This window comes from Fomitiporia mediterranea, assembly GCF_000271605.1.
Source record: "Fomitiporia mediterranea MF3/22 unplaced genomic scaffold FOMMEscaffold_13, whole genome shotgun sequence".
Lineage (NCBI taxonomy): Eukaryota > Fungi > Basidiomycota > Agaricomycetes > Hymenochaetales > Hymenochaetaceae > Fomitiporia > Fomitiporia mediterranea.
In genome coordinates this window covers 681365-704951 of record NW_006760398.1, presented here as the reverse complement: position 1 = coordinate 704951, position 23587 = coordinate 681365, and the positions used below count along the sequence as shown (strand labels likewise).

The 23587-nt window shown below is 44.7% G+C and overlaps 6 protein-coding genes across 6 annotated transcripts; 5 read left to right on the top strand and 1 right to left on the bottom strand.

Annotated features, from left to right (window-relative positions):
* Positions 1 to 1747: 1747 nt before the first annotated feature.
* On the top strand, positions 1748 to 3848 carry FOMMEDRAFT_31296 (uncharacterized protein; the record flags this gene model as incomplete). The annotated part of the gene is made up of 15 exons (XM_007270326.1): positions 1748 to 1800; positions 1883 to 1917; positions 1979 to 2142; positions 2327 to 2339; positions 2398 to 2495; positions 2554 to 2642; positions 2692 to 2699; positions 2752 to 2877; positions 2939 to 2954; positions 3014 to 3056; positions 3119 to 3127; positions 3178 to 3215; positions 3367 to 3473; positions 3520 to 3569; positions 3834 to 3848. The coding sequence occupies 15 exons, from the start codon at positions 1748 to 1750 to the stop codon at positions 3846 to 3848; spliced, it is 864 nt and encodes a 287-aa protein (XP_007270388.1).
* Positions 3849 to 6813: 2965 nt separating this feature from the next.
* On the top strand, positions 6814 to 7239 carry FOMMEDRAFT_160780 (uncharacterized protein; the record flags this gene model as incomplete). The annotated part of the gene is made up of 2 exons (XM_007270462.1): positions 6814 to 7063; positions 7190 to 7239. The coding sequence occupies 2 exons, from the start codon at positions 6814 to 6816 to the stop codon at positions 7237 to 7239; spliced, it is 300 nt and encodes a 99-aa protein (XP_007270524.1).
* Positions 7240 to 11615: 4376 nt separating this feature from the next.
* FOMMEDRAFT_142822 (uncharacterized protein) lies at positions 11616 to 14593 on the top strand. Its single transcript, XM_007270461.1, has 3 exons — positions 11616 to 11625; positions 11681 to 13674; positions 13735 to 14593. The coding sequence occupies exons 2-3, from the start codon at positions 11787 to 11789 to the stop codon at positions 14226 to 14228; spliced, it is 2382 nt and encodes a 793-aa protein (XP_007270523.1). The 5' UTR covers positions 11616 to 11625; positions 11681 to 11786; the 3' UTR covers positions 14229 to 14593.
* Positions 14594 to 14619: 26 nt separating this feature from the next.
* On the bottom strand, positions 14620 to 19620 carry FOMMEDRAFT_128278 (cohesin complex subunit psm1). The gene is made up of 21 exons (XM_007270460.1): positions 19258 to 19620; positions 18612 to 19206; positions 18394 to 18565; positions 18095 to 18342; positions 17939 to 18027; positions 17752 to 17888; positions 17560 to 17693; positions 17265 to 17502; positions 17105 to 17206; positions 16915 to 17054; positions 16770 to 16859; positions 16494 to 16702; positions 16156 to 16441; positions 15988 to 16104; positions 15796 to 15918; positions 15641 to 15738; positions 15479 to 15586; positions 15298 to 15424; positions 15114 to 15238; positions 14832 to 15048; positions 14620 to 14773 (listed from the first exon to the last, which is right to left on the bottom strand). Exons 1-21 carry the CDS (start codon positions 19605 to 19607, stop codon positions 14741 to 14743), a joined length of 3738 nt encoding a protein of 1245 aa, XP_007270522.1. The 5' UTR covers positions 19608 to 19620; the 3' UTR covers positions 14620 to 14740.
* A 664-nt stretch (positions 19621 to 20284) lies between these two features.
* Positions 20285 to 20900, top strand: FOMMEDRAFT_160776 (uncharacterized protein; the record flags this gene model as incomplete). Its single annotated transcript, XM_007270459.1, has 4 exons — positions 20285 to 20366; positions 20423 to 20530; positions 20582 to 20686; positions 20746 to 20900. 4 exons carry the CDS (start codon positions 20285 to 20287, stop codon positions 20898 to 20900), a joined length of 450 nt encoding a protein of 149 aa, XP_007270521.1.
* A 698-nt stretch (positions 20901 to 21598) lies between these two features.
* On the top strand, positions 21599 to 22087 carry FOMMEDRAFT_160775 (uncharacterized protein; the record flags this gene model as incomplete). The annotated part of the gene is made up of 4 exons (XM_007270458.1): positions 21599 to 21650; positions 21706 to 21813; positions 21871 to 21969; positions 22026 to 22087. The coding sequence occupies 4 exons, from the start codon at positions 21599 to 21601 to the stop codon at positions 22085 to 22087; spliced, it is 321 nt and encodes a 106-aa protein (XP_007270520.1).
* Between the last annotated feature and the right edge of the window lie 1500 nt (positions 22088 to 23587).

The following is a 23587-nucleotide window of genomic DNA, read 5'->3' as shown; positions in this document are numbered from 1 at the left end:
ACCTTTTTTGTATTCTTCTCTACTTTCACTCATTTTTGAAAGGAATTTAATACTCTATAGAGTGTTGTATTCATAAAATGCTAGACTACAAGTACCAATTTACAGAGTGTAATATTATTGTGTTTTGGGGAAGTTATATATATTTTTTCACTTGTGCAATACTTTTGTCATATACTGTACTTTTATTATATTGATGAAACTCTAGTAAAAAAACAATAACCATAATTAGTGCATTTTCTCTGATAAATGTAGCACAAATTGTCTTATTCATTGTAAGTATTACAGGACATAGTTTGTACTCTACTTATATACTTTCTAGGTTGCATCTGTATGTTATTAGTGGAAAATAAGATACTGACTAGTCCATTCTTATTACTTGCATTTAGCCTTATTTGAGAGGCGTTTTTACAGCACTTGCCACTATGTAAGTCTTACTACTATCTAAAATAAGATGCATGTTTACAAAGTAATTGTATGGCTAAAAAAAATAGCATTGCAACAACTCTGATTTTGCACTTCTTACTGAATCTACAGAATCCTCGGCTTGTTGGTGTGGAAAGCATGCCAAGTATTGGGACTTTTGTTGCACTGGGTGCAGAATGTATTAATTCAGAGGGAGTCATGCAGGACCAGTAATTGACGGATTTTTCAGCTCTATTCTGTAGTACTTAGTTCCCTTCACTTCCCTTTCCAGAGCCCTCTGTCACATTTTACAATTACAGTAGAAACGTCCAATAAGTTCCTTATACAAATGAGTTCACTTTGTCCAACACCCTCAGGTATAACATCATCAAGTGTATGTTACAGTCCTTCCAAACACATACCCATCAAAATAAACAGTATCAAGCATGTGCATCCCATACAGTATAAGTACACTTTTATTAATAAATCCTGTACTAATTGCCTCTCCTCTTTGAAAACTAATTCACGCTCAGTTTGGAGGTGTAAGGAATTAAATTGACACTTAGTTGCATCTGAAGAGTACTTGTGCAATGTTTGCCAACACGTAAGCGTCTGGGTTGTCGCCCATAAACTGTGGCTTACACATTTGCACAGTTAACAGAATTCCGACTACATCGACTTTTGATTGCTGCTTGATATGCAATATCCACAATTGATTGGTGTGAGACAAGTGTATCGACTCTGTCGAGAGTGGAGACGCTCACCACACCTATTTCTGAATGCACGGACTCAGTGAAATCCACATTCGATTAATTTTTGAAAAGAAACCCCTATTAGTGTTGCAGTGCTGCTGTTTGTATGAATTATGTAAGAGTACACTTCTATTCTTTGTATTGACGTGCCCACGGGCAAGATTTTCCTTCTTTTACAAACGAGGCAGTGATTTACTAAATGGTTACCTTCCATCACTCCCAGATGTCATACGAAATTTATGGACGCATCTCAGTTACCACACCGTATCATTGCAATCTCTGGCAACTGTCAAGGCAAAACTCGTTGACCATCTTCAGTCAATTTGGTTGCATGCCACTGAGCAGATGTGCACGGAACTGAAGAGTGATGCTCAGATCGCTTCGCACGTGCCGAAGTATCACTATGAATTTCAAAATGATTGTTTAAGATCAATTATGGACATTGTGCGTGTGAGCCAGATATAAAGCATCCATGAGGAGCGCTCTTGATCACTCAGACTAACTCCCCCCCTTTCCCATCTTCCCACCCACTTTCATGCACAAAGGCAACTGAATGAGCGCGAGCTTGCCCCTCTAAGAAGATGGATCCACTCATGACAGGAACTGTCACAGATGTGGAGGATCCTACTAGCATAATTCAACAGATGTGCGTCCAGCCAAACCATATGCTCACTTCCTATTATTCGCTTCCGGGATTTCTTGTATCAAGCTACTAAACGTCCTCTCAGAAACGCAAACTATGCCCTGACTGCCGTTGCACTTAGTCAGTCCCTTTGTTTTCGAACCTTTATAGAATTTAGCAGTAACGAATGTATAACTTACAGCGATCCTTTATTACGATTATTTCCTCACCTTGGGTCGGGAAATCCGTCTTATTTGGAGAAAGAAATCAAATTTAGTTGCAATCGTCTTCTTCCTCAATCGTTATGTCTCTATCTTGGGGAGTGTGCCAATTATACTCCAAACCTATGCCAATTGGTCCAAAGATGTATGTTCAAATGTCACGACTTTCATTGTTCTTGCGACTCTAACCGTCTAACGTTGCTTCATCACGTATAAAGGGGTATGATTATTTCCAAAACTGAGAGAAGTAGAACCTTTATTCACATACTTGGTGCCTTAGATGTGACAAGCTGCAGAAATATCACCAGTTCTTTTCAATCATTGTGCAGGTCATTGTTGCAGGTATCAATTATATTAATTCGCATTGTCCCCACACGAGCCTAACTGTGTTTTCCGTTAGTGATCGTTGTCCTCAGGACATATGCACTGTACGAATTGAACAAGAAAATTGCTATAATGCTAACCTCTATTGGGCTTCCGATGCTTTGTTTTTCGATCGTGAGTTCCCTACCTCTACTAATGCTTGAATGCACATTGAACTATAACTGTCTCACAGTGGACTACCCTTGGTCACTCACCACTTCTAACAGAAGTGTATGATCTCTCGGCTTTTAAGGGTTGTCATCCGTTGATGACAATACAAACGTTAGTAATGCTTTCATTCTTTTGTTTGAATTATCTAACTTGGTTTCAGCGGTATTCGTAAGTCAAGCTACTCCATTAAGTGCACCAGATTTAAATAAACATTACCCAGGATTAACGGGGGCGTGGGGGTGTTTACTACTATTTGACACAATCGTTGTCATCCTTACTTTGCGGAAGGCCATCCTTATCAAAAGGCTCGAACGACGTGGATTGTTTCATGTACTCATCCGTGATGGTATTTGCATCTCAGAGCTAACTGTTCTCCTCTCCTGCTCTAATATCAATTGTATTTCTAGGCTGTGCTTATTATATGTTGGCATTTAGCGTTTTGAATTGCACTCCTTTGAACCTGACTGTTTTATGTGATAAAGCATCCTTGCCATGATCAATGTCTCTCAAATTATTTCATTTGTGGTAAGTGGACCGCTCGAGCAGTTTATTTCGAGGCTTTTTGCATTACTGAAATAACACATCAGATTGGAAGTGTGCGTCACTGGCAAAGAATCGCTTATGTGCATACACTAACATGCCATAGCCCTATTCCCGAGGGATTGTCACAACTTTCGCTAACGTGTAAGTTCATCTCTCTATCTTCAAATTTTCCTTCAGAATCCAACTTAAAGTATTTTATGATTAAACTAAATTCCACAAGCATATCAACAACCTTAATATCGCGACTCATGCTCAATCTCCAAAATCCACGACTCTTCTATGCGTGTTGTAGTACTGGTCGAAGATCACTATCCACGTTTGATGCATTCGCTGCTTCAGCAGTTGGGAAGGACGAACAAGAATCAGGGTTTACTTCAGTGGGAATTCAGCTTGATGAAAGTGCGCAATACTCAACGTGGAACTGTCATGCGTGGATTTCGGATAGTGAAACACAGTCGGGGGATAGTACGGGCGAGCGGATGTAAACGAACAATGGTGAGTACCTGTGCGCGTTTTAATTATTAGTATTGAAAATTGTGGCGAAAGATGCATCCTGCCAATACTTATGAATCTGATTGATCCGCTCCCTCTATCGCAGTGTACTTTCACTCAAACCGATATGTATCATTCAGAGTACTTAAACTTCTATAATAGTTTGAAGGACATCTTTCACTTGCTTACTGGGAACTATTCACACTGTACACCTTTTCGAGCTTTATTTTCCATTTGTTTTCTTTTGTTTAACACACATCTTTGTAGTATGCAAATGGCTAGGTCCAAAACAGTTTTTTTGAAATGGAACGACTGTCGTTAATGAAAAAATGTGTGTATTCTGATCCGAATACTGCTTCCATTTACTGGATGTCAAGGGGATGCTTTCAGGTTCTTCCAGCATGTTTGCAAGCCAATGAGTAGTATGTAGAAAGTTTGAAAATTGCAAGGTTTTTATGGTCCTTATCAACCTTGGTGAGTCTCCCAGGGCAGCAGCAAGCTACTAGAGAAGGTTCGGATCGGCATCTCAAAAACAAACATGAAAATGTATTGGATTTTATTACTAAGACATATATTTTTGCATATTGTGGCAAATGTAAGGTCCTTGTATTCAATTATAAATCCTGCATGTAAATATATTGCTTCATCAAACCCTGCACAAAAGTGTGGTGCTCAGTCAATAGCTTTCCTATGTATTATTTACTTCATGTAAGTTCAGATTAGTACTCTTTGAATAATCCAAACATAACTCTAACATTTTTCAAGCATGCATTTATTGATAAATCTTATGCAAATTGTCTTGTTCATTGTATGCTTGCTTTCAAATTACTTTCTCCAAAGCTGATTCAATCTCAGTTTAGAGATGTAAGGAATTAAATTAACACTTAATGTTCTGTATTAAATCTATTGATTGGTACTTAGCCACATCTGAAGAGCATTTGTATAGTGTTTGCTAATGTGTAAGCATCCGGTTTATCACTCATAAACTATGACTTACACACTTGCATGACTTAGAGTTTCAACTACATTGACTTCCCAAATACTGCTTGATATGCAAGATCCCCAATTGTTTGGCATAACAAATGAATCAAGTGTAGAGATGCTCACTGTACCTACTTTTGAGTGTACAGATTCAGTACAATCCACGTTGGCTTGATTCTTTGAAAGTCCATTAGTGTTGCTTGTAAGCCAAGTGTAGAATTCTATTTCTTTGGTTGTGAAATACCCGCAGGTTGGACTTTCCTTCTTTTTACAAGCGAGGCAGTGATCTACTGAATGGTTGCCTTCCATCACCCCAGATATCATACAGAGTTTGCGACCGGATCTCAGTTACCACATTGTATCGTCACAATCTCCAGCACCTGTCAAGGTGAAACTCGTTGAGCGTCTTCAGTTAACTCGAGTAAATGCAACTGAGCGGATGTGAACGCAATCGAAGCGTGGTGCTTAGATTTGCTTTGAATGTACAGAAGTATCACTACGAATTTCAAAATGATCATCAATAAGATCAACTAGGGACAATAAGCATGTGAGCTGCATATTTATTATAAAGTATCCACGAGTGTGCCCTGTCTCGCTTAGACTACCTCCCCCATCTTCCCACCTAGCCCTCATGTGTAAAGGCCACTGAATGGGTGCAAGCTTGCTTCTTTAACTATGACAGAAACTGTCACGGATGCAGGGGATCCCGCTAGCATAATACGACAGATGTGCGCACTTTGTAACCATTTGCCTCCTCAAAATACTCATATTAAATGATTTAAAAAAATTCAGATATGCGCACTATGCCCTGGGCGTTATTGCATTCAGTTACTTTTTTCATCACTATACCTTTATTAAATTCGGTGATAACTAACCTATAATTTATAGCAATACTTTATTATGACTATTTCCTCACTTTTGGTCGAGAAGTTCGTTTTGTCTGGAGCAAGAAATCGAATTTAGTCACACTTCTCTTCCTTCTCAATCGTTACGTCTCTATCGTGGGTAGTGCTCCGGTCATGCTCCAAGCCTATGCAAATTGGTCCAAAGAAGTACGTTTAAATCCGTTCATGATTTTTATTATCTTAACGACATTGAAATAAAATCCATCATGCAAAAGGGTGTATTTCTTCTAAAGAATCAAATAAATGGGAGTTTTGCTGACCCTCACATTGCAAGGGTGCAACAAGCTACAGAAATACCACCAATTCTTCTCACTCGTTGTGCAGGTCATCATCGCAGGTGCATCTCATTTTTAATCATAACACCCTTGGAAGAAGTTAACTGTAATTTCCATTAGCAATTATTATTCTCCGGACATATGTGTTGTACGAATTGAACAAGAAAATTGCGATAGGGCTGATCAGTGTCGGGCTTCTTCTGCTTTGTTTCTCATTTGTTCGTCTTTTCTTATGTTGATCCTTGAGCGTGAATTGAAAATCATTTACTTTTCATTATAGTGGATTGCTCTTGTTCGCGCACCGATAGTAATAGAGGTGTATGATCTCTCAGCATTTAAGGGATGTCATCCGTTCATCTCGAGACAGACGTTCGTAGTTCTTCATTCCTTTGTATGAACGATCTGACGAAGTTCCAGTGGTATTCGTAAGTCGGACTACTCTATCAATTGCACCGAAGCATGAATAATGTTACGCAAGGATTGACTGGTGCCTGGGGCAGCTTACTGCTATTCGACACGATCATCGTCATCCTTACTTTACGAAAAGCTGTTCTCATCAAGAGGCTCGAACATTGTGGACTGTTTCATGTACTTATTCGTGACGGTATTTGCTCCTCTCAGTCAACTTCGTCTTCGGAGACTTTGACTGACTTAAATTACCAGGATGTGCTTATTATATGTGGGCATTCAATTCTTGCGATCATTCAGCCCCGTTTTGATCCGGGATGTCTTTATATGTTGCAGATTCTTTGCTATAATCAACATCTCGCAAATTATCTTATTTGTGGTGTGTCAATTTTATCTAACAATTACTATTTTTATTATCATGATTGACAGAATGATCGCTACAATACATCAGATCGGGGAAGTACGTTGTTGGAAAGAAGTCAAATCTAATGCATAGGCTAACACCCCACAGCCCCATGTCCGAGGGATCTTCACTACTTTCACCAGCGTGTATGTCCATTCCCCCTCTCTTCAAGTTTCGAGCTCAGCAACTGATCAAGTCCTTCTCTCCCTCTTCTTTTCCTTTTCTTTATTACATTAAACATAAAAAGCATATCAACGACTTTAATATCCCGACTCATGCTCAACCTCCAAAATCCACGACTCTTCCACACACATAGCCATAGCGGTACAGACCGAACATCACGATCTACGTTTGGTGCATTCGCAGGTCCAGCAGTTGTTGGGAGGGATGAACAAGAGTCAGGCTCAGCTTGGCTTGATGAAAGTGCAGAGTACTCGACGTGGAACTATTATGCGTGGAGTTTCGATAGTGAAACGCGTGTAAGGTCGGAGGATAGTACGGGTGAACGGATCCAACCAGACATCGGTGGGTGTTTGTACCTTTTTTGTTTTTATTATTGTGAATTGCGCCCAAAGGACACATCCTATCAAAAGTTTATGATTTTGATTGATTGATTCATATGTTCGCTCTCTAATATTTTTGCTTTGACAGAGCTTCACCCGACGCAACATAGGCCGGAAGGGATACCTAAACTCAAATAGGGTTTTGAAGGACATCTTGCAAGTCTCAGGTTCACTTAGTCAGGACTATTCATCTGTGTATTGTGTACTGTGTACCTTTATCTTTATCGAGCTTTATTTTCTGTTTGTTTTTGTTGTTGATTGTTATGTATTCTTATTTTGCTTTGTTCATTTGATACGTTTTGTAATATGCAAATGGCTAGGTCCATAAAGATATTCTATAATACGACTGTTGTCTGTGAGGAAATATGTGTATTCGGATCGAAGCTCTGTTCCTGCCTACCTGAGTCTCATGAGGTTGCCTCCAAGTTCCAGCATTTTCACGGACACCGATTGAACACGGGGCAGAACCTCCTGCACGGCCGAATGAATGCATAGGAATCCCTTTCCAAGTTCGCTGGGCATCTGAGAGACTTGGCTGACTATTGCTGGTCCTAACTTGCCTGTCAAAATTGTGTTCGACAAGGCCTGGGACGTACCATAGAATTACCATATTTGTCTATCGAGCATATACTGTCAACCGATTGCGCAAGCACAGAAGACCGCAACCCCGTCGTATGACAGCGAGAAGCAATCCCGTGGTTGAGAAGTAATTAAGACGGTACTGCGGAGTCCCCTGATCTACACCTTTTTAAACACATTTTCTAGATGGAAATCCGACTTGCCCGGTTTGAGTCACACACACAGTCGAGTCATAAGTTGTTTATGAGCGGGTCATTTGAGTTGTTGTTACCCTCGCCCTTACTCTTTCTCCTGTTACTCACTACTCTTAACGAGACGCGCGTCCTGACGATGGACGACAAAACCCTCGAACAACCTGTTGTTTTGCTGTTTGAATACTTGCCCGATTTTCGAGGATGTTCACGAAGAGAAACTACGTGCGCGTCCCGAGGGCCCTGAGGGATCCCAGACTCGCAACAGGTGCCTTTGGTACCATGTACAGCTCCAACGAGAGTCCGAGTATTAGTGGTGATTCGAGGTTAGTTTTGCGGATGTTCGCGGAGGGAAACTGCGACCGTGCCCTGAGCGGCCGTACGGTGACGACGGGTGGCTCTGGTACCACCTACGGCTCTAACGGGAGTCCAAGTATTAGCGGTGATTCGAAGTTCCAGCCGTGGTTAGTTGTTGTAGGATTGGCAGTTATTGGATCGATTGCCTTGAGCGTTTGGATGAAGAAAAAGTTTGAGAGGAGAGTGCGACTGAGAGCCGAGACAGAGTCAGAGGAAGAGATAGACCAAACAGAGCCTCAACTGTGGGACGTCTATGTTGGTGATGTACGAGGTAATCCTGGGGGGCATCTCTGGAGTGATATGCAGGTGTGAATTTTGTTTTCTCATAATGGTTATGGCCTTTGTACTGATTTTCCCAATAGCCGCTTTCTACAAGTTCGATCCGATGCGTGAAGGAACAAGATTCACCATCCCGAGCGGCAGAAAGATTATCCGGTATAACGGCGGTAGCGAGAGCGCATGCTACTGCGAAGCGTACAATCACTTGGCCGCGGAAAGCATCAGCTTCGTCGGATGAGTTCCTACGGGTGTCTGTGATAGTTGAGATGCCGGCTCAACCGCGGAGACTTCACTCCAGTCAAAATACAACGATAGGAGACAGTGGAGTTGCTGAAGCATATTCTATCAATGATGATGATGCAGGACGAAGGGAACGCTTCGACTTTGCAATTGGAATCGCGCAGGTCCCGTACATCAGAGACAGTGCTTGAGACGATGTGGCTAGTGCTAGTACCAGTGACGACGAGTGATAATCTAGGCCAAGCCTCGAGTGCGCCGCCACAACAGTGCATCTACAATATCTTGCTGATAATCTTGCTGTTCTGACTTTAGTAGACCGACAATAGCATTGTATCCGCATCGCCTTCGCCATCTGTTCTCTGATGACGAAGCAGGCGCTGAACACAGCAGGCATGAGTAAATTTATACATAGTGGCCCGAAGTCGGGAGTCTAATAATTCAAATGGTTAAGTTCAAAGTCAGCATGATATGGAGTGCATCAGGACTCCGTGATGGGGACGGGTTTTGGGTGTAGCAGCACGGAGATCAAAGAGCTTGAGTGGCCAGAGAGTGCTAAGACAGATCGAGATGATGGTTCATGGCCGTGTTTCATCGTCTCAGAGAATGCGAAACCGGAGAGGGCACTAAAAAAAAGTGACGACGCTGTCCGGGAATGGCGACATGTTCGCACGGAGTCTTAAGAGAGTGTTTTCGAACAAAGTTGCTGGTTTCGTGCCATCTTTTTCCGACGCTTCTTTGTCCTCTTTTCTCCTCCATCTCGGTCTTTTTCTCCCAACGACGTGTCCAAGACGTGCACAAAAGCGTCAGCGTCGCCAGCGCCGACGCTGTCATCGTCCTTGGCGGGCCGGCTCTGTGCGGCGGAGGCAAACGTCCGAGGTTGGGGCGCTCAGTTATTGCGTCAGGCATTGGCAATCACCACGGCACGAGTTTTATAGGCGACGCTTCAAGAGCGTCGCGGTGTGTCGTCAGTGGCCTCGTCTGTCGTTGCGAACACCGAACGGCGGTCGTAAGCGGCACCGGTCTTTAGAATAGACTAGCAACGTGGGTGGTACTCTTGCTTCTGTTCCATTTTTGCTGAAGTGCTTTCTCTCCCTTCTCTCTCTTCCCCTCAGTCGCAGGAGATGACCACGACCGCATCTCCCTCGCAATCTGCTCCACTATCTCGACTGGCGCGCCTTGGAGCGAACTTGGGTCTCAAGCAGCTAACGCAGGCAGGACCATCGCGGCCGACTAGGAGGTATACCGACGCAAACGAATCGGAGTGGTATATTCCGTACAACGGTCCATACGAGCAACCGAAGGATCTGGGAATGGGTGGAGTCAAGGACAGAGAAAGCTGGACCGAACATGGTATTGGTAGTGACAGAAATTACGATCCTTTTGAACGTGATCGGAGCGCACTAGGACACGGTGGCGCGTCTACTTCCGGACACGGACACGGACATGTTCACGGATACGGATATGACCGCGGTCCGTCCGCGCACGGACACACACTGGAAAGCTATGACGATGAAGAGCATGAACGTGGTCGTCAACTTTCTCCAGTATCTAAATATTCTGAATCACGAGCAACTTTTGGAGCTGGTGAGCGCCGCTCACACGCGTTCGCGTCGCCAGTGACAAGCCCCATCTCGCCACGGCGGAGAGCTTTGCCAACTTTTCTAGACCTCGATAGGACGGGCGTTAGAATTGGCGAAGTTCCCGTGCCGATGCAGCGCGTCGGACATGCATCCAATTCTGGACATAGTCATGATGCCCACGAGCACGGACATGCGCACGCCTTTCCTTCTTCCGTTCACATGCCCGCCATTTCCGCGCGGGAGCCAACGACCGGCTTCTGGACTTTCGGTCGCTCCACAAGCAAAAGGAGCCCGCCAATTCATGTCACTGGTGGACGGCCATCCACCAGCGAGGGTCGGCCAAGTGCAGGTGCGCATCAGAACATCATGCAGGGACCCGTTGTCATGCGGGACCGCTCCGCAACAGTCGCTGGTCAAGGTGGGGAGCCTACAGCACTTCGATCCATGCGGCCCCGGGCGAATACCGCGCTTCCTCCGGACCCTATACTGTCTTCTACACACTTTCCACCATCAAACGGCTACCAATTTGCCGATGATCGACCTGCGTTGGACCGCGCAACCTCTCCCTATCAACGACACCCCTATGCTACTGCCATATCACCCACTGGACACCGTCAGCACTCGGAATTAATGCAGGTTCCGGAGCTGAAAGTACCGGATCTGCAACATCGTCGATCACCAGGTCTTAATATCAACGTTCCATTCCTTTCGACTTCGAAAAGTATCGCGAACCTGAGGAAGGCAACGGGTAACCTCAAGACATCCGTATCGACACCAAATCTGCGTGCCGAAGGACAACGAGGTGGGCGACGAAATGGGGGTTCGAGTGTAGGCAGTCCTGGAACTGGGAGTGCGTCAAGCTCTGGGACGAAATGGTTGAGCGCCGAGACTTGGTGCGATGCCTTGCTTTTTCCCAGACCGCGTTTCCGCATGCGAACAGCGCATATAATCAGCCCACCAGCAAGTCCCGGTGCTGGCATGCCTCCTTATTCCGCTCCTGCACAGTCACAATATCAGCCCCGAACTCTGAAGCGAAGTCTATTGGGTGGTAAAAGTACAGAGGACTTGCGAAAAGGTTCTCAGGCGCCATCGTCTGCTCCCCCTATCATTCCATATTCCAATAACCACTCGCCGCCTGCGCCTGCACCAGTGGTAGCTCCGGTACCGATTCCAGCCCCTCAGCCTCCACCTTTGCAGCCAGAGGCTGGTCCATCCAACAAATTTTTGCGCCCTCCTCGTCCGAAGTCGTTCGCTCAAGATGACTTGGCTATACCATCTCCAGTTCCTTCACTTGCAACGTAAGTTTATTTGAAAACCCCTTCAATTGTCCAAGACCTCAACGCTTGTATGTAGTGTTCTCAAACAAAGCGAGGCGTTCGAGAAAGAGAGGAGCGAATGGAAGGACAAGGCATCCCGATCATTCGGGAACAAGCGTTCCCGGTCACTTTCTCGGTCCCGAATGAAAGGTAGAGCGAGACCACCGAACAAGGTGGGAGAAGCGGAAAGCGAGCTTCCGTTCAGCTTTGATGTAATAGCTGCATCTGCTTTTCATGGAAATCAGTCATTGAAGCCAAGTATACACTTCGCGAAAACTCCGACAACTTCTAGAACTCATACCGCGACAGGTACAGGTACGAATACAACTAGCACCGGGCTTAATACTACGTCTACGCATTCGCGGAACACGAGCAATGCGAGTCGAGGTGCTGGGTCAGGGACTTCGCGAAGTAATGGCCATGCGCGGAAGGAAAGTTGGAGTAAGGCGATCAAGAGTGCTAAGCATACTGCGAATGCCACCGGGTTATGCGCTTTCAATGAAGATCTCTCACCAGCGGACGAGAAGGTTATTGCCCTTGATAACCGACTGCAACAGGATCGGACAAGATATGTTCACGGTGGTTCCCATGACAGCCCCAACGATCCCGGTGAAAGTGATGTTGTCCTCATCACGGCGCAGGCTTCAAAGCGTCTTGACGCGAGTCAGCAGAACGCGAACGGCCTGAATCTGTCTCCAGTACCTTCGAATCGCAGTGGCGACTCAACGGGCAATTCAGGAGTCGGGATCGCTCTTTCGACGCCCACTGTGCTGATTGAGCAGCCCTTCCAGTTCGCTGACCACCCTTACGCAAATGGAACGCGACAATCTGAGGACATGCCACGTCCTGCGGAATATGCTGGTCCTCATCCTTCGAGAATGGCGGATTTCGCGATGAACGAGACAGCTCTCAGTGATGTCAGTGTCCGACATCGCATGCCTATGGCTGCATCTCGGCCTCGTTCAGACTCGCCACCCCCAGTCCATCCCTACGCCACTGCAGACGCTCGTTCAAGGCCAACTCTCAAGGTTCCACTACAAAGTATACCACCGCCAAAGAAGATGTTTGCTGATGTCGGCACTGGTTCCATTCGCGAGGTTATGCCTGAGGAAATCCAGTATTCACCATACTCCGCGCAGTATTCTGCAGCGAGCTCGAAGCGGAATAGTGAACTCGGTGTTGAAGAAGCGCTCAGCGTTGCGTTCAGGCGCGGACGCACCGGTGGGGCGCAAGCTGAGGAGCAAGTGTCCAGTGGAGTGGATGAGACTAGCGAAACTGAAGACTTTGGTTCGGGGTCGGGCGTGCAAGAGCTCATCGTTCCTCCTATTTTCAGGGAGGGTTCTCCACACCGAGGAGATGTAACACCGCGAGCTGACGATAATTCAGTCCGAGATGCATGGCAGAACTCTCAAGACGAGGATAATGTTGGCAATCTTGTGGTTCCGACGCCAATGTCTGCCGCTTCTTACAAGCTTAACTCTTCTCCGGCTCAAATGTCTCTCGATTCTTCACCAATGGCATCTCCACGTCAATTCAAGAGGTTCGATGATATGGAAGATTATAGTGACCTTTTCTACAGACCAGGACAGCAATCAACTGTAGCTGGAAGTGCTCGTGGTAGTTCTGGTGAACCAACCCCACCTGGCGAGCTCGTACGCACACTGAGTTCGGGAGGCGAAAGTAGTAGCCCTCAAAGACCGATGCTCGCTAGGAGTAACTCGGCATTGACAAACTTGCGACGCCAACTCAGCGAGGAATACGGGAGCAATTCGGACGATCGACAGGTACTAAGTGGTGATCTGTCCCTACATAGACATGGGCATGTCAGCGATGTTCTTGAGGTTGATGAGGGTGATGACGAATTGCACGCTGTACTTTCGCAAGGGTCGTCTCCACCTGGAGCTAGTTTGCCACTGAGACTCCAGACGGCTCATGCTGAAAGTCCGGGACCTGAAGGTGCTATCCCGGAAGACGTTGAGTCGTCTCGTGCATCGTCGATTTTGGAGCGGTTTGAGACGGAAGATGGAACTGGTAAGTTGATTTAAAGTTGTAGCAACTCTGATCTTACGACTGATCATTCGCAATTTGCAGAGATTTACTATCATTTAGGTGAAGTGCCTACTCTTACCACTCCAGACCCTGTCACCGCATCAAACGTGCATCGGGCCTCCGCGCACGGATCGTACATCGAGAACACCCCTCGAAGCGAACTCCAATTACTCTCCCCAATCGAGTCTATAGCACCCGATCGTCCGTCTCGTCCCAGTCTCCTACCCCCGAAGTCCGCCACTACCTCCTCCACAACGCGAGGCAGCTATTCAACATCCAGCGCCTCGCACATGTCCCAACTCTCTGAATTCCCCGCTCCACCCGGTACAACCTCCTTAACTCCTGGTACCATAATCCAATCGTATTTCGGAAACACTCCAGAAGCTACCGAACGAGGAGATCCTCTGGCTGGCTCGGAGTCTCCTCTCGAACGGAAGCACCTTCACCAACAGCAATCGCAACAGCAACAGCAAGAGGTGCGCCGTAGTAGACGCACGACGTTTGGACCTGTACCAGACGATGACGAATCGGATTAGCTGTAATACTAATATCGTATGTCGTGTGTTTATATTTGTTGTTATTGCTATCCAGAGACACCTACCCCGTCGTTATACACTTACCTTTTTGTCGTCTTGTCGTTTCTTTGCTTCGGCTATAATTGTCGTCGCTTTTTTTTCTTAATTCGCTTCGCAGCTGCAACTCGCTTTCACGTTCACGCTTTCCACAAGTTCTTTCTTTTCTCTTTCAGTTACCACAATTAATCCGGAGTTAGCTGTATAATTGTTGCACTGTATAATTTCGTCCTGGTTTTCTTCTCCACTTCACGCTTCTTCCGTTTTCTAGTAGTACTAGTAGTAGTTATTCGCTTTACTGCATACCTCTATTATGCATTTTTGATCCCTCTCTCACGCAATCTTTCCTCTTATACTCGGATTCATGCTTACTTACTTACTACATATTGTTATTACATTTTATGAATATGCCAGGAGAAATGATAGCTTTTACATAGAACAAAAACAATAGAGCAACAGGACAGAAAACAAAGCGTTTAGTGATTCGAGTCGCCACCGTATTGTGTAAGCTAGAGTGCAAGTACGGTTAGACCTCATCAATGGAAAGTGATTGACTTGTTTACGTACGTCTAAAGTCAATGCACTTGAACTATTCACGTCTTGGTCACGATAAATACCTACTAGCGAGTTCCCTCGTTCGTATAACGATGCTTTCAAGCTGATGACGACGAATTGGAATGAGTTGGACGCGCGTGAACGGATGTACGTTGCGATCTTTCCGACGTTGGTGTTGTCTAACGCTGCGTCGACTTCGTCGAGTACAAAGAAAGGGGCAGGTTGGTAACTATATTGTATAAAATATCCAATTAGCTTGGAAGACTTTATTGGAGTATTAATTATGCAACGAACCTATGGACGGCAAAGAGTAGAGCCAGAGCAGCGACAGTCTTTTCTCCTCCTGATAGCTGATCCATATCTCTGAATCGCTTCATTGGCGGCATAGCGTGGTATTTGACGCCCCCTGCGAAAGGCTCCTGTATAACAAGGGAATCCGAATAAGTAACGAACGCGAAGCAAATTGGCAGTCACTAACTTCGTTGTCTTCCAAACTCAGATAGGCGACACCACCTAATGGCGCGGCAGGTCCCATAGTGAGATCCTTGTAGATCCTGTCGATTCGCTCAGAGATATGAGTGAACGCCTTGTTAAATAAGTCGCATCTGAGGTGTATGAATTCGGTGAGTGGCACCCCATAGATGTTGGACAATACTTACCGGCGTTTTCTGATGTCATTGAAGTCGTCTCGTGCTTTCTTTGACTCTTTTCGGGCCTTCTCAGCCTCCTTTTCTGTCTCCTCGAGCTTCGTCTGGACATTGTCTAACCTATTAAATAACTGGTCAATAGTCTGGAATAAATAATTGGTGTGGAAACCATACTTGTCCATTGCCTTCATATTCGGTGCCATACGTTCGATCTCCGAATTGAGCTTGGTAATTGACGAGTCATACGTTGATCCCATTTCTGCGGAAGCATCCTTCATTACGGCAGTCAGAACTGACGAAAGTAAGCAGAATATGTACGGATGACTTACTTCCCGCTCTTCATCGTCTAGTAAATCAAATTCTACTTCAATACCGTAGTCCGGAACTCGCCGAGGCTTCTGGGTGCCCTCGTCATCTTCGTCGATGTCCATGGTGACCTCTTCGCGGAGATTCTGTTATGGGAAGGACTTATAAGTTCATTCGAGTTCATCTCTATTTGACAGGCCTGCGTCGAGACTTACCTCTTCGATCGGCACATTCCTTAAGTTACCTGATCGTAAAGGAAGCTTGATTTCTTCCAAGCGACATTTACGGTAGATAGATGATCGTTCGGAAGCGAGCTTCTCAATCTCGTCGTTCTGTTTGCATGTGGTGAGCTTTACGGCGAAGGATAAGTGCAATTTACGAACCTTCGTGGCAATCTCCTTCAGAGCTTGATCGAGAACCTTAGCTGCTTTAGACGTGTTCTTTTTTACGGCCTCGAGTTCTTTCGTCCTCGAGTCTAGCAAGTCATTCAACTCCTTCAGCTCCTCTTGGAATTCCGTGATCGATTCTTGTAACTGATCAATCTCCTCCTGAACAGCCTGCTTCTCCGCTTCATGTGTCGCAATGGCAGTGTGTTCAGAGTTGATAGCAGCTTCGAGAGCTTCGAGACGTTCGCGTAGAGTCGCTAATTGCTGCTCTTCAAATTGCGATCTAGTTTACTTTTAGTTGTATTGTTCATATCAAGTACAGGATCGATACGTACTGATGAGTGAGGCGTGCTATCTGTGTTTCAAAGTGCCTGCGAGCAGCAGCTTCCTCGTTTGCGACTTTCAGTTGACGTGACTCGTATTCTCGGATGTTCTCGACGCCAATTTGCGCACAAAATCGTGTGAACACAGAGTCTTCTGCGCCGTTTACTACTGACGCCAAAGCTTCCATTTTCTCAGTCAAAGCTGCGTGGCTAGCTTTCGCCTGTCAAAACAAATTGTAAGAACAAACGACCTTCGCTGGAACCGGAACTCGAAAAAACGAGGCGGACCTGTTTCAGTTCAGGCGACTTTCTCTTCATTTCGGTTTTAATATGTTTCAGCTCATCTTGCTTGCCTTTCAAACTCGCAGTTAGGGCAGCCTAGGTTCGGTTATCAGGGGTAACGTCTCACTATTGACATAAATAAATGACTTACCAGATCATCTTTTGCAAGAGTTAAGGACGACTCCAGTCGCGTAATTTCAGCAACGAGACCTTCATCCGCTTTACTACGCGGTCTCGACTTGTTAAGGTCTCGAAGCTGCGAAAGCAACGAGTCTCGGACACGTGTTAAACCTATGGAATAGTTGTGAAGTGGAGCAATAACCAAGAAGCAGAATTTGTACCTTGGATATCTTTGTCCTCCCACTTTTTGTTATCTCCATGCGAGCTTCTTCCTCCGGTGATGAGTCCGCTCTTGTGAATAACTGTACCCTCGAGCGTGACGGCTATGAAATGACATTCGGAAATGCTTCAGGAATGGCTATCACAGATCAGATCACGTACCTTTCACTTCCTGTCCTTTTTCGTAGCAAACGTACCGGGCAACGTCCATCGTATCGCATACGAGCGCATTTCCACAAGCATAATGCATGGCACGCTCGACTGCTGGTTCGTATTGAATCACGTCTGCCGCGAGTCTAGCACCACGGGCGAAACTACGGTATTTATCATTGATCGGCTTCACCTGGATTGTGTCTAGAGGAATAAAGGTTGCCTGACCGGCACGTTGGTTTCGCATGTACTGGCAATAAGAACTTCAGCACGAGGCCTTATTTGGGACGTCCACCTGAGAGCATACCTCAATACATTCAATAGCAGTCTTTTCTTGGTCCACTACTACAGCATCAATATTGCGACCTAAGATTACGGAGACCGCTGTCTCGTATTTCCGCTGCGTTGGTTTGCACAGGTCGACGACTCTACCGCGAACGCCTGTAGATGAGATTAGACACAAGCACTTCCACGTTCAATGTATCCAATAACGACAGACCAGGGAAGATACGCTGCAAATTTGAAAGTGTCTCTTTAAGACGTGCATCACGTTCGGATTCCTTCCTGTCTACTCCAGCTTGAAGGAGCTTTTCGTGGCATTCAGCAAGTTTCTCATTGAGCTCTGTCTCAAGTTGTCTGCAGGCTTTGTCAATAACAACCGCGACGAAAGAATGGACATGACGTACGAGATGCGCGCAAATTCTGCCTGCTGCTTATTGAGTTCCTGCTTTGCACGACTGTAGTCGGTTTGTAATGATGCCACTCTGCGATCCACCTTAACGACAATAATAAGGCAGGATTAGAGTGAAATATCAAGAACGGCTGATTTGACGTAGACTTACCTCCTCCTTCTTATCCTCCATGTCAGCAATTTCAGTCTCTAGTTTACTCTTGGTCTCCTCCAGACCAGTATATGCCTCTTGCAAGCTAGCAAGAGCACGAGCACTCGTTTTCTCATCTCGTATTAGAGCTTGAAGGGATTGTCGCTCGTCTACAGCCAGTGTATTGGCTTGTGCCCTCAAGCGTCGGTACTCTTCTAGATTCTCTTCACTTAGGGAAAGGTTCTTTTGTGAGGCACGGCGAGCCGCATCTGTATAATCGTGAAGTTGTGTATAATTCTACGAAGTCGATCTATTCTCACCTCTAGCAGCATCAGCTGCCTTCTGTTCTGCAGCTAAATCCTTCCGCAGGACTGCAAGTAAATCCTCTTTCTTCTTGGCGTCTTTTGCTGCTGCTTCTCTCGTAGATTCGTGATTCTTCAGCTTACGTTGTGCATGCAGAATCCTGCCCTCTGCCGCAACGAGGTCCGGTTTCTAGCACAAGTTAATGGAAAGAAATTTTCAACAAGAAAAGTCTCACCTTTCCCTCCAGCGCTTTCTCCGCTTTCTTAACTTTTTTCTCGGCAGCAGACACATCCGAGCGTACTTTTGCCTGTTTTGCGCGTGCATCTTCCAGAGCTTTGTTATGGGCAGCCTGCTCCCGCCGAAGTCCAGCAAGCGTCTTGTTCTTTTGTATTATCTCCCTCGAGTTTGACGCAATTTGTTCTTCAATGTGGAATAACTTCCAGAGGAAACGTTTCAGTATCAAATCATCTCGTTTGCCGACAAGGTCTTCAAAACGCTCCGCTTCGGTCATTTGTTCCTTAAAGACTTTAATTTCACCTGCGATTCCGCGTTTTTTGTTGAAGCTTTCCGTTGCATTCTCTGCTGCACGATCAACGGCTTGTTTGGCGCGTTCGTAGTCGGCGGCCAACTCGAGCGAGCCACTGATCTGTTCGACCAGACGAGTTAAGTCCTTTGGTGACTGAGAGGCAATGTGTTCGACGTCGCCTTGGAAGACAAGGAAGTTCTTAGCCTTGGTAAGGATGTTGTGTTTTGCGAGAGAGGTGGAATACGCCTGTGCAGAGACTACTTGGTCGTTTAACTTGTATTCGCTCGAGCCGGTAGTCGTAATCCTGTCAAGAAATTAGGTCTCAAGCATATATTACCCTGACTGAGATACTTACGTTCGTCGGTAACGCCATTGTTTTTTGTCTTGATCTTCGTACACCGCAAGGACCCACGCCTTCTTCGCGTCGCCATCTCCATCCTCCTCATCCTCCTCTTCATCTTCAATGGCTTGCGATGCATCGCCATCTGGTCTCCCTAGTCGCCGCCCACGATATACTAAATCTTTGAGTTGACTACTGCGTAGCTGAGCGCTCTTCACGCCAAGGACGAACGAAATGGCGTCCATGAGATTTGACTTTCCGGCACCATTGGGGCCAATAATGGAAGTGAATGGAGTGAATGGTCCAATAACATGATGTCCTCTGTAGCTTTTAAAATCTGAGAGCTCGATTCGAGTAAGCGGCATAGCGAGGGAGTCGTGCCAAAGTGAGCGACGCCGTTGCTAGTTCCGCTAACTTGAGAGTCAATGAGACTTGCCAGTGTCTTGCGCGTCACGTCACGCTATTGTTACACACCGCGTTCACATGTCACTCTGTTTCAACTTTCCTTTCCTAGTTCCTTACATTCACCCCAGGAACACTTCAGCTTAATCCATCTTTGTCTCGATTTTCCAAAGAAACGTTCAATGCTAGGCAACATGTTTCAGAATAAAACTTGAAATTGCTATGGAGATCAATAAAGCCTCTCGCCGTTCGGGCCCAGGAGAGCATTCTGGATCGCTTGGCCTTGGATAGCTCGAGATCTCGCTTTCTATATCACATCTCAATACTCTGAGTTTTAATTCCCTGAGACACGTGTTTGAGCTCCGTTATCTGTCTTTTTTTGTTCTTGTGGGTCTTCTGAGATCTGAAAGACATTACATTCTCGTGTCTGTCGCAACTGATCAGCGATCATATTTGTACCGCAAAGTTGTGTCCTTCCCTATGGACTCTTACCTGCTGGGCACATATTCAAATAACACAACCTGTTTGGTTAGTAGAAGTGCAATGCAATGTTGCATACAATATTTAAGACTCTCCTTCAGCCCCTTGACGGGCCCAGCATTATCCACATAACCACATCACACTATAATCTCTAGGAGAAATGAGCTCGACAGTCCGCAAAAGCGAAACCGACCACAAAAGTGAAACTGACCGCCACGATGAAACCAAGAAGCCGCATGTAGGTAAGCACGTCATGCGCAATTTCATAAGACATACCGATAATCTGAGTTGTTCGCAGAGAATCCTACAGATTGGACACCAGAAACGAAGGCAATGCTTGCAAAAAAGGAGAAACCCCCCACCCTTACTGAAGAGGATGAGCGACAACTTAAGAAACTCGATCACAGTGAGCAGGCCATTGTATTCTCCTGTTCTTTTGCCTGACCGTACTGTGTAGAGCTTGAGCATCTGAAGTGCAGTTTCGCTGGACCGACGGGACGTCCAGGACGGAACTTTTTCATAAAGGATATTAAATATAGTGAAGTTGGTCCGGAGATCACGAGTGTGTCTTAATTATGTTCATAATGTTTAACTTACTGAACAAATCAAACTTGCCTTCAGTTACATCAAAATGTAAATGTGGAGCACTTTCAGGAAGTCGGGTAGGCCTTGGCAACCTACATGGTGAACCCTACAAACCTGCAACACTTGCTCAACTGGCAGAACGCACCATAGAGGGCATCGATGCAGAGCATGTTTGTGAATATCTAAGCTAATCGTAAAGTGTATGGCAGGCAAGCTTGTTGAGTCGACTCTTGCTTATTTGTCCTACTAATAGAGACCAGTATGATAAATAATAAACGTTTCTGACTAAAATAAGCATATTTGTTCTTCATATACATAGTATGGCTCTGGAACAGAGATATGCTATTGAGTGTAAGCAGTAAGGCTGTAATTAAAAAAGGACTCAGTCGAGCCATTGTATAATTTTGGGCTATCTCACATATAATTCGAGGGCTGGTCTAAAGAACTTTCTTGCTCTTGACTCAAAGTAAGATTATAATAAGATCACTGGAGTTGTTTAATGCCTCACTCTCTATAGTACTCTGGTGTGTCGCCTTCCTAAAACGCAGCCTTTGACGTTGTCGTACTATAATGGTTTTCGAGATTGACGTAGATATCACTATGCTATGCTCAACAAGACAGGGATGGCGATCAGATTTGTTCTGCAAAGCTATGTTCCCTTTCAGTCCAAGGACTTATTCATATGTCTAATATTAAACGTTTCCAGAAAAATGTCTTGATGTGATCATACTTTCTCTGCAAAGTTACTTTTTTCATCAGATGGATAAAATAAATGTAGATGCCCAGAGTAAAATGCAATGTTGCTCTCAAGGTGCATTAAAAGCCTCCTTTGTCTCCTCTTCTGGTTCAGTATTTTCTTTACAATCTATCGCTACTACTTTCCAGTGCAATGAGTACGACAGGCACAGCCAAAGAAGCCCAGAAGCCCACTGCATCCAATGGTAAATACAACGTTCCGAGATGCATGACTACTTTTATAATTCAATATGCTAGCAGGGAATCCTACAGATTGGACAGAGGAGACAAAGGCAATGCTTACAAGTAAAACCAAACAGCCTACGTTAACTGACGAAGACAAAACAGTGCTTATGAGACTCGACCACCGTGAGTTAGCGCTTGCTTTTGGTGGTACTTATTTTGATACCTAATATTACGCTCCAGTCCTTCATGATCGCGGATGCACCATCAACAACCGCCGTACAGGACAAGCCTATTCCTTAACGGATTTTGAGTATCAGAGCTCTGGTCCATACATCAAAAGTATGTTTAACTATGCCGATAATATCTCTTTCTGACTGGGACTAAATTCGCGTTAGTTTCTTCAAACTGTGGACATGGAGGAATGTTTGCTGGGCAACGGACAGGGATTCTATTATGAGATGATTAGTTCATCAACGGACGAACCACAAGACAATGACTTCATAATGTCTCAGTTAGAATACATACAATATAAGGATGAGAGACACTGAGCAGTCAATCGTCACCTCACCCCTTGTCTATGTGTGCCCCCCTTAAGTTTTCCCTCTTAACAGGTTATGAGCCTTGTGCTCCCTGCATACACACATCCACTGTACACTTTAAACTCTTTACTTGCATACATTTGCACACATTTGCATCATGGTTTCCCCACATACAGATATGCACTGTAAACCAGCCAATGTACCTAAATACTTTGGTTAAAACATTACAATGCTTAAGACTGAAGCAAACTACAAGATGTGGCACTACTACATTGTTTCTAGTGTTGTAGCTACATGCTTCAAACACTTACTAAAGGATGAACTGCAGAACAAAGCCAAGAGGGAGATGGCTAAGGCCATTCATGCATGTATAGTTAATAACATTGCTGACACAATATTGGCAAACTATATACACTTCAATACATCTATCCCTCAGTTAATGAAAGCACTTAAAGAACACTTTAACCCCCAGACAGCACATAAAAAGGCTATCAACAAATCAGCACTGTTTATTTGTAGAGACCATGTAAAACATTTCAGACATACATTAGACAGACTTGAGGAAGCATACACAACTCTGTCTGCTAACAGTGATCCACCATACAACTCTACATACAAAGTAGTAATATTGCTTGCCACTCCTGAGCAATATACACACATAGTAAATACAATAATACAATCTACTGATGCCCAAAACAAAGGCAAACCAGTCAATGAACATAAGAAAGTTGAACCAAAGTAACTAATCCTTGCATTACAGAACACCTACAACAATTACTGTGCTAAACAAGTACAAGATTCTAATGATTGGACAAAGAATAATGTATACATTAATACAATGTATAAAGCTAATAAGTAGAGGAAATTCAATCCACCAAATCTGTTCAATCCAACAAAAGCAAAATGTTTCAATTACAGAAAAACAGGACATTTCTCTAAGGAATGCTACAAACCTCCTACTGAAGCTACAAAGCTTGCACATGCCAAACATCAGGCTAACATTGTGCATAAAATGAATCAAACTGTAGAAAACATAATGAACACATTTATTATTGAAAACCCAAACAAAAACAATGTTGAATTAAAAGAAGGTAACATTAAAATGAACAATAATGCCTACACTCTTATTCCAAGCAACCAGGACAAACAATTCAAACAATATGCTTCCTGAGTATGTACTAATGTATTTACAAATACAATCATAGCTAACAAGAAATCCTATATGCAAACAATGGATTTACTTGATTCTGGTGCATTAATACATACTACTCCTTATCTATTTCAATTAACAGATGTACACAACATAACTCCTACAATTGTAACTATTGCAAATAGGTCAATGATGACTCTTAATCAAGCTGGATCTATGTGTATTGAAATCCCAAAGAATATACAAGAAAAAAGTGTTATAACATTAC

What these genes read in the sequence shown, in the direction of transcription:
- FOMMEDRAFT_142822 (XM_007270461.1), top strand. Translation starts at nt 11,787, where the DNA reads ATGAAAGGTAGAGCGAGACCACCGAACAAGGTGGGAGAAGCGGAAAGC. An exon ending in TGAGACGGAAGATGGAACTG is followed by an intron (nt 13,675 to 13,734) that starts GTAAGTTGATTT and finishes CGCAATTTGCAG; the next exon opens with AGATTTACTATCATTTAGGT.
- FOMMEDRAFT_128278 (XM_007270460.1), bottom strand. Translation starts at nt 19,607, where the DNA reads ATGCCGCTTACTCGAATCGAGCTCTCAGATTTTAAAAGCTACAGAGGA. An exon ending in GCAGAATTTGCGCGCATCTC is followed by an intron (nt 17,889 to 17,938) that starts GTACGTCATGTC and finishes CAAAGCCTGCAG; the next exon opens with ACAACTTGAGACAGAGCTCA. An exon ending in AATGACATCAGAAAACGCCG is followed by an intron (nt 15,425 to 15,478) that starts GTAAGTATTGTC and finishes CATACACCTCAG; the next exon opens with ATGCGACTTATTTAACAAGG.